The 9,913-nt window shown below is 40.5% G+C and overlaps 1 protein-coding gene across 1 annotated transcript in view; it reads left to right on the forward strand.

Annotated features, from left to right (window-relative positions):
- TRIO (trio Rho guanine nucleotide exchange factor) overlaps positions 1-5,249 on the forward strand; it is a 257,034-nt gene extending 251,785 nt beyond the window's left edge. Inside the window, exons 56-57 of the mRNA XM_083358364.1 lie at positions 1,882-2,020; positions 2,794-5,249. Coding sequence (XP_083214490.1) covers positions 1,882-2,020; positions 2,794-3,336 — 682 coding nt within the window. The 3' untranslated portion in view covers positions 3,337-5,249. The remainder of the gene's footprint in view (positions 1-1,881; positions 2,021-2,793) is intronic.
- The last annotated feature ends 4,664 nt before the right edge of the window (positions 5,250-9,913 follow it).

A 9,913-nucleotide genomic window follows, 5' to 3' on the forward strand; every position in this document is an offset into this window, starting at 1 on the left:
GCTAAACATGTGAATTTTCTTAGCTGTATCCATGGGTTTGGAAACTATCAAGGGGTCCAGAATTGTGGATATGTGTGTAGTATAAGGGCTGGCTGCAAATTTATTATAATTTGTTATGTGGTACTGGAGGGAAATTTTTTACTGAACTGGCAACAATGGATTGTTCTTTTGTGTTGCTTGTCACATTTGGATTAGTACCGCTTTATAAAGCCCTAGTAAGACCAGGGCTTTTCAACCTTTTCACCCATTGTACCACTTTTAGGATATGCCAATATCTGAGTACCACCAGTCGCCTAGCAAGGTGTCAAAAACTTAATGACCAAAAAAAAAAGGAAAAAAGTGATGAAGTACAGGTAGTCCTTGACTTACAACAGTTCACTTAGTGACTGTTCGAAGTTACAATGGCACTGAAAAAGTGCCTCCCAAGCCACAGCCGACCAAGACACCTGCTTGCCTGCCCAGTGGTGAGGTGGGGGGTGTTTGGTTTTTATTCCCCCCATCTGCTGGGTGGTTGCAGCAGGTTTTGGTCATTTCACATGACCCTGGGACACTGTGACCGTCATAAATATGAATCAGTTGCCAAGCATTGAATGTAAATCACAAGACCCTGGAGATGCTGCAACATTCCAGCTGATCGGTGCTTCTTCTGGGCTCAGAAGTGCCAGGATCAGTGCTGAGCTCCAGCTGGAGCCTGGCGCTGATCCTGGCGCTTCTACTGAGCCCTGACAGCCCCGAAGAAGCGCTGATCCTGGCGCTTCCGCTGAGCCCTGACAACCCTGCAGCTCCAGCCGCCTCTCGCTCAGGCTTGTGCGGTGCTGCCACTGGTTCAGCTCATTCTCCTCCCCTGCTACCCCTTTTCTAGGATGGTCGCGTACCACCTGCCAGGTGCCAATGTACCACAGGTGGTACCCGTACCACTGGTTGAAAAGCCCTGAGTAAGACCATTCCTGGAATACTGCAACCAGTTTTGGTCACCATACTACAAAAAAGATGTTGAGACCTTGGAGAAAGCTCAGAGAAGAGCAACTAAAATGATCAAAGGCCTGGAGACTAAAACATATGAAGAATAGCTGCAGGACTTGGGTTTGGCTAGTCTAAAGAAAAGAAGAAATAGGGGTGATATGATAGCAGTGTTCTAGTATTTGAGGGGCTACCACAAAGAAGAGGGGGTCAAACTATTCTCCAAAGCACAGAGGGCAGGACAGGAAACAATGGTTGGAAACTGACCAAAGAGAGAAGCAACCTGGAATTAAGGAGAAACTTCCTGACAGTGAGGACAATAAACCAGTGGAACAGCTTGCCTCCAGAAATCGTGGGCGCTCCATCACTAGACATTTTTAAGAAGAGACTAGACAGTCACTTGTCTGAAATGGTATAGGTTCTTCTGCTCGAGCAGGGGGCTGGACTAGAAGACCTCCAAGGTCCCTTCCAGTCTAGTTCTAGTCAAGAGAGTGCTGACAAAGAGAAAAGGAAGGCAATCTTTGAGCAATCCTAACAATTTTTTCCAGAATTTTTTTCTTTATAACATAACAAAGCCTTTGTTCCCCGGCATCATCAATTTTGTGGTTATATTGCGCAATTAATTTTATATAATTTATGTAATACACAAAAATTATATAAAGATAATTTTATATAATAAAGTAAAAGTGAAAAAAGACTGACATATCCTACATGAGCTAGAAACACATTCTCAGACGATGACAAATAATACCTGAAAGGGGTTACTAAACTTCATTCTGAATTAGCAAAATTAATTTCTTAGTAGTTGGACTAGAAGGGTTCACTTTAGAAATGGTACTTTTTAGAAACTGATGCATGTTAGTCTTTACCTGTGAAATGCAGGCTGTTGACTTTATTAACATGATGCTTATGCTTTCACAGGGCCAACCAGGGTCGCCTTCTTGATTACATTATACAATGGGGAAATCTCACTGAAGGAAAGATCAAGCTGTATCTGCGGGAGATTCTGGAAGCTGTACATTATCTCCACAATTGCAGAATAGTACACTTGGACCTAAAGGTGAAGTGGGCAGCAGGGTTTTTTTCTCTTCCAAAGCCAAAGCGAACCATTGACATCAAAACATTTTTTGGAGCACTTAAAATGTTTTTACTTGAGGGTATCTCATTATATGTTTAGAAACTAGCATTCAGCAAGATATGAGCCTTGGTGGAGCAGTGGGCTAATGCCTCCTTAAGTAACACCAGCTGCCTGCAATTAGTGCAGGTTCGCATCCCACCAGGCTCAAGGTTGACTCAGCCTTCCATCCTTCCGAGGTAGGTAAAATGAGGACCCAGATTGTTGGGGGCAATTAAGCTGACTTTGTAATAATGCCGCTTGGGGTGTTTGTGTGAAAGCCCTAACAAGCAGGCATATACATAGAATGAAGGCTACTGCTAAGCTTGTAAGCCGTCCTGAGTCTTCGGAGAAGGGCGGGATATAAATGTAATAAAAATAAAATAAAATAAATAAATAAATATTATTGCCATCCAACACAATTAAATTTTACAAGTTGTAGACCATGTTCCTGATGAATTCTTGTATAAAATTTAATGTTGCTTTTACTTTATTAAATGTATGTTATGATCAGCAAATTGAAATGCCTTTCTTCTAGTAAGCCTATACGTGTATATTTTTCCTTTTGACAGCTGACCTCTTTAAAAATACTCACAATTGGTTAGTGGTTTTGTTTGTTTGTTTGTTTCAAAAAACAGAAGATGCAAAAAAAATTATAAAGTAACTCTGTTAGAACTTGAGCTGGTATAACATAGCTGAGAATTTGTCTTCTCTTTCAGCCCGAAAACATTCTGGTGGATAAGAGTTTGGCCAAAGCAACAATCAGATTGGCTGACTTTGGAGATGCAGTTCAGCTCAACACTACTTATTATATCCACCAGTTATTTGGGAACCCAGAATTTGCAGCTCCTGAAATTATCCTTGGAAATCCCGTCTCCCTGACCTCAGATGTGTGGAGCATTGGAGTGCTCACATATGTCCTCCTTAGTGGCGTGTCTCCTTTCTTGGATGAAAGTGTAGAGGAAACCTGCCTGAACATTTGTCGCTTAGACTTTAGCTTCCCAGATGACTACTTCAAAGGAGTAAGCCAGAAGGCCAAAGATTTTGTATGTTTCTTATTGCAGGATGACCCAGCCAAGCGTCCTTCTGCTGCACTGGCCCTCCAGGAGCAATGGCTGCAGCCAGGCAGTGCCAAAAGTGCTGACAGCATTGACATAGCCAGACTGACTTCATTCATTGAGCGGCGAAAACACCAGAACGATGTTCGACCCATTCGTAGCATTAAAAACTTTTTACAGAGCAGGCTCTTGCCAAAAGTTTAACCTATCTTTGATGTTCTCTCTCATTCTCTTTCACCTGTCAGTTAAACTGAGGATGAAGCTCTCCTGCCAATCAGCTGTTGACTTGAATTTGGGGTGAAGAAGATAAAAAAAATAAATCAGCTGCTAGCATGGTTCATCGTGTGAAAATGTATTCCAAGTAAATCTGCACACAATTGTACTTGGGACTAGCAGTGTAAAACTACGTTGGGGTGGAGGACTACAACACTGTACTCTGCAAAAGGCAATGAAGAACATTATACTTATAACAGTATTTTATTCAGGTTTCTGCAAAAAAAAACTTTTTTTACAAAAAAGTCAAATGAGAATTAAAATTTTGCGAATTACCTTAACTAGGATTTTCAAGATTTTAGACAAAGGAACTATGCCTATGATCAAAGCACTGGTGTTAAAAAAGACAAAATATGGTCACTGACACTTAAAAATGATTTAACAAAATGGCTGTCCATTTGGATGGTGCCCATTTTGGACCATCCAGTTTTTGTTTTCATTTTTGACTTGGACATAGAGCTTTCCAGTTGCCTCGCCTGTGTATACCTTGCATAGCAGTGCACTGAGATCAGGCTCTGCTTTTAAGTGCATCCAACCTCAAGATTTTTGCATACAGATAGAATGAACCATTTTGCTCTGATAAAATGTAGGCCTTACTTGTAAATAGACTATTACCTGCCTTCAATCTGTGTCTCTATTTTTTGCCCTCTTTTCCTTCCTCCTAAATGGTGGTATACCACTGTGCGGGTCTTTAGTTCGGATCAGCTTTGGCTGGACCTATCAGAAAAGAACTCCTGAGTTTGGTAACAAATAGGCCAACCTCTACCACCAAGCAGGAAACAGCAGGAAGATAATACTGTAAATGCACTCACTTTGGGATTTTTTTTTTAATTTTATTTCATATCATGTGCAATGTTGTGGCTTTAACATTTTATGCAACTATTTATGAGACCTTCAGTTGTAACTGTAATAAATATATAGGGGAAAAAAGCACATTCATAGTATGGTGAGCTTTATGACTTTGTGCTTGGAAATTCCAGGGTCGGTCGGGGTGGGCGAAGGTTTATCAATATGTTGTAAACTAGTTGAACTTGATGCTTATCTTAGAACTTTGTTAAAAGGTCAACCTGGTTTTAAAAGATTGTAAAATTATTTTCATCTCCTGAAAAACAAACTGGATTTTAAAACTGGGGAATGTTTTATTGAAGTTTGGTTTGGTTTGGTTGGTTTGTTGTTCAAAATGCCAAAGTATTATTTTCCCCTCAAAATTAATTTCTATTTTATAGAATGTTCAGATTTGTCTACTGCTTTTTCTACAATACTAAGCAAAGTTTGTGTTCTTCAAAGAAAATGCTATCAAGCAACCGTGGACCAGAACCTGACATCAGATGGCAAGATCTTTATTGAATAATGAAGAAAAAAAAGATTAATAGGTGGAATATTGAGATATTAATGGTTTCCTGTGCATTAGACAAGGACATCCAGTCAACATATATTTCTTGTGTGTAATGAGCCTTGGGGAAAAAAATAAGCCGGCATCCCATACAAAATAGTTATACGACCCATCTTAAACTATCACCTGGTTATAATTTTAGTGTTTGTGGCTCCCATTGTAAACTATTTATTTTTCTTTTGTTTTTCTTTTACTTTTGTAAAACTGTACAGAAACTTTTAAAATAAGAATTGAAATCAAAACTGGATGGATGTACATTCATACCAACCATAACTTTTTTGCTTCAGAATTATTTTATTTCCTACCTTAGTTGAAGTTTCACTTTATTTTGCATGTATATTTTTTGTACAGTGATGTTGCGTGTTTACACAGTATGATGTGATGTATATATTTTATTTTGCCATTAGTTATTTTTTAAAAAAATTAAACATATTTAACAAATGTGCCTGATTTTTTTATATATATATCAAAGAGTTGTAAAAAAATCTGAAATATTTTTAGTTGACAAATTACAATCAGTGTAAATATCTTTGGTATAATACAAATATTAACTAACACAGCTTTCCTAATTTCATCCACAATATACGCCCATTAAGAGGAAGCATTAGATTAATATTCATTAATCTGCTACTTGGCATCCGCTGTTATATTACAACAGTTACTGCAAAATATTGTAACTTATCAAAAGATTAGAGGAAGTCATTAAATTGTAGAAATCTCTTGGTAATTGTGTCATTCTAATCTATTGCACACAGGAGATTTCTTTGTATGTGTACTCACCTGTTTCTATATATCTGGGTGAGTATATTTTATCTAACCTATTACCGTATTTTTCGGACCATAAGACGCACCCAGTTTTTAGAGCAGGAAAACAAGAAAAAAAATTCTTTCTCCTTCTCTCTCTCTCCCTTTCTCTCTCTCTCTCTTTCTCTCCCTCCCTCTCCCATTGTCCCTTCCTTCCTTCCTTCCCTTCCTCTTTGTCCTTCCCTGTCTGCATTAGAGCGGTCCTGCAGCCCGGCTTTCTCTTGCAGAAAGCAAGCTGAAATGGAGTGAGGGAGATTGCCAGAAATGCGAATCGGCAGATCTCGCGCTCCTGCAAACTCCCTCACTCGGTTTCAGCTTCCCTTGCTACAAGAGAAAGCAAGCTGAAACGGAGTGAGGGAGATTGCCAGAAATGCGAATCGACTGATCTCGCGCTCCTGCAAACTCCCTTGCTTGGTTTCAGCTTCCCTTGCTACAAGAGAAAGCAGGCTGAAACGAGGCAGATTGCAGCAGCGCAAGATCAGCCGATTCGCATTCCTGGCAATCTCCCTCACTCCGTTTCAGCCTGCTTTCTCTTGTAGCAAGGGAAGCTGAAACTGAGCGAGGGAGAGTGCAGGAGTGTGAGATCGGCGTTTCTCAGCACGTGCCGATTCGTGCTCCTGACAATCCCTTGCTTTCCACTTGCGGAGTTTGGGTATGGCCATATGGATCACCTTCGGACCATAAGACGCACCCTCGTTTTCCCCCCCACTTTTGGGGAAAAAAAGTGCGTCTTATGGTCCGAAAAATACGGTACATTACTTCCCATTAAATGAAATCTTAAATGAGTTTACAAATATTTTGCATTGTAAAAGAAAAATTTCAGTAAAACATTGTTTAAAACATAAACAATTTAGGAGCATTTTCTTTTTTATTACCTTATAATTTAGGCCCTAGAGCAGGGCTTTTCAACCAGTGGTACAGGTACCACCTGTGGTACATTGGCACCTGGCAGGTGATACGCGACCATCCTAGAAAAGTGGTAGCTGGGGAGGGGAAGGAGCTGAACCGGTGGCAGCACCGCACAAGCCTGAGTGAGAGACGGCTGGAGCTGCAGGGCTGTCAGGGCTCAGCGGAAGCGCCAGGATCAGCACCAGGCTCCAGCTGGAGCATAATGCTGATCCTGGCGCTTCTGAACCCAGAAGAAGCGCCAATCAGTTGGAATGTTGCAGCATCTCCAGGGTCTTGTGATTTACGTTCAGATGCTTGGCAGCTGATTCATATTTATGACGGTCACAGTGTCCCAGGGTCATGTGAAGTGACCAAAACCTGCTGCAACCACTCAACAGAGGGGGGGAATAAAAACCAAACACCCACCCCACCCCCATGGCCAATCCTTGACAGAAATGCTCACAACAATGAAAACCTCAGACAGGAGGAAGAGCGCCGCTGGGCGGGCAAGGTGTCTTGCTGTGGCTTGGGGGGGCACTTTTTTCAGTGCCATTGTAACTTCAAACAGCTACTAAGTGAACTGTTGTAAGTCGAGGATTACCTGTACTTCATCACTTTTCCCCCCCCTTTTTTTTTGGTCATCAAGTTTTGACACCTTGCTAGGCAACTGGTGGTACTCAGATGTTGCCATATCCTAAAAGTGGTACAATGGGTGAAAGGGTTGAAAAGCCCTGTTCTAGAGAAGGCTCACAGCTATTCATCTTCCAGTGTTTCCAGAAGTATAAATAGAACACATAAATCAATATAGATATATGTAAGTATATAGAACTGCATTTCTCTACATTGTGTGCAGCTTTGCTTTTAGGGATCACTTTTCATATGAGGACGCTATTAAAAAACTTTTTGACGGTTTCTTTTTTACTGCACATAAGTAAAATGTAAAGTTCTTACACAATAGCTGCAAGCACACATCTTTTATTGTGTTTATAACAAAGCTTCTAGTGCTAATAGGATGATGATGATGCAGCACGTTTTAGCTTAGGAAGCAAAGCTAACAGCATGAAAAGGTCAAGTCTTATGCAAAGCAATCATTTTGACTGAGATTGATTTCTCCTTCAGTTATTAATGCAAGTACGTTAGTGGATCAGGTAAGATACCTGTGTGGATACCTAGATGACAAGGAGGGTAGGCAATGAAAAGGCACGGAAGTAAAGGAAGGAGTTAGAATGAGCAAGGCATCTGAGAATCCAGACTAGAAACTTAATGGAAAGATAATATTTGAACAGTGAAGAAGCTATAGACTTGGAACTGCTGAGAAAGATTATGTGCTTTCTCTAGAGCAGCAGCCTCAAACCTTTTGGGCATCGGGGCAGTTTCATGGAGACATTTTTTTCCATGGACCGGGGCAGTGTGTTATTGCACAATGCCTGGATCCTGTGTGTGCACATTTGGGGCTTCACTTGCTTGTGTGGACCTGTTCCTAGTGGTCCACAGACTATTGCTGGTCAGTGACCTGGGGATTGGGGACAGTGGTGGGATTCAGCCAGTTCACACCAGTTCGGCAAAACCTGTAGTTAATTTTATGTTGCCCAGGCCCAGAACGGACTTCCAGAAGCGGCATCCACACACAGAACTGGTGGTTCACATATTTGAATCCCACCACTGGTTGGGGACCCTTTCTATAGAGCACAAATTCTGGAGGAACCATGTTTCTTACAACTGCATTGCTCTCCTCTGTAGACGTTTAGATGAAGATTCACACAAGCATATCTCAGGTAGTGACAGTATATAGCTGATATTGTCTGGTTCTGAAGCCAACTCAGGTTGGGTGAAAGCAATCAGCATATCATTCTACAAGCAACAAGAACACTTATCACATTAAAAATTAACTTATCACAAAAAAAATTAAAATAAATAAATTTCAAGAAGAGAATCAGCTTTAAAACTCAAAACACCAAGACAGTCTGATTCCAGGCTGTAGTTTCACTATGTTTGTTCCTCAAGAGCTTAGTTTAGACATCCAAGTTCTAGGAACAAGAAGTGGCAAAAAAAGTGTTTCTACCAATGGTTCATCCTTTCAAGGAGATCTTTGAGCTATCTTTCTCTTGGAAGTCTAGAAAACAGAGAAAATGTTTCTAGTAAAAGAGAATTGTTTCTATTAAACAATATGAAGCACCACAGTTCCAAGTCACTGAACTCAATATTCATGATACATTTCCTTGACAACCCACAATTAAATATTTTATGGTTTCAACACTTTAAGACTGCATTGAAGTCATTAAGGACCTGACAGATTACATCCCAGAGTTCTGAAGGAGCTGGAAGATTTTATCTCAGAACCATTGCACCACATCTTTCAAAAATCCTGGAGCACTGGGGAAGTACCTGAGGACTGGAAAAGGGCTGATGTGATTACCATTTTCAAGAAAGGGGAAAAAATGGACCCAGGAAACTAGACCAATCAGTTTAACATCAATACCTGGGAAGATCCTAGAAAAGATAATAAAAAAACAGGTCTGCGAACAACTAGAAGCAAACAAAGTTATAACTAATAGCCAGCACGGGTTTCTTAAAAACAAATCATGCCAAAACAATCTTATTTCATTCTTTGACAAAGTGACCAACCTAATAGACCAGCAAAACGCTGTGGACATAGTAAACTTAGACTTCAGTAAGGCATATGATAAAGTAGATCACAACCTACTCCTTGGTAAGCTTGAAAAAGATAGAATACACAACATCACCACAAGATGGATATGTAGCTGGCTGGCAAACATACTCAATGAGTAGTCCTCAATGGCACTTCATCCACATGGAGAGAAGCAGTGGGGTACCACAAGGTTCCGCCTTAGGCCCAATACTCTTCAATATTTTCATCAATGACTTAGATGAGGGAATTGAAGGGGAACTCATCAAATTTGCAGATGACACCAAACTGGCAGGAGTAGTTAACACCCCAGAAGACAAACTCAGGATCCAAAAAGATCTTGACAAACCTGAACAATGGGCCCTATCCAACAAAATGAGTTTCAATGTGGAGAAAAGCAAAGTTTTACATTTAGGTAGGAAAAATCAAAGGTACAAGCACAGATTGGGCAAGACCTGGCTTAAAAACAGTAACTGTGAGAGGGATCTTGGAGTCTTAGTGGACGATCACTTAACCATGAACCAGCAGTGTGCAGCAGCAGCCAAAAAAGCTAATAAAATCCTGGGCTGTATAAACAGGCATAGGATCAAGATCACGTGAATACCGCTTTATAAAACCCTAGTAAGACCACATCTGGAATACTGCAGCCAATTTTGGTCACCATATCACAAAAAAGATGTTGAGAGTTTGGAAAAAATTCAGAGAAGAGCAACTAAGATGATCAAAGGCCTGGAGACTAAAACATATGAAAAACGGCTGTAGGACTTGGGTTTGGC

This window comes from Vipera ursinii (assembly GCF_947247035.1).
Source record: "Vipera ursinii genome assembly, chromosome: 3".
Lineage (NCBI taxonomy): Eukaryota > Metazoa > Chordata > Lepidosauria > Squamata > Viperidae > Vipera > Vipera ursinii.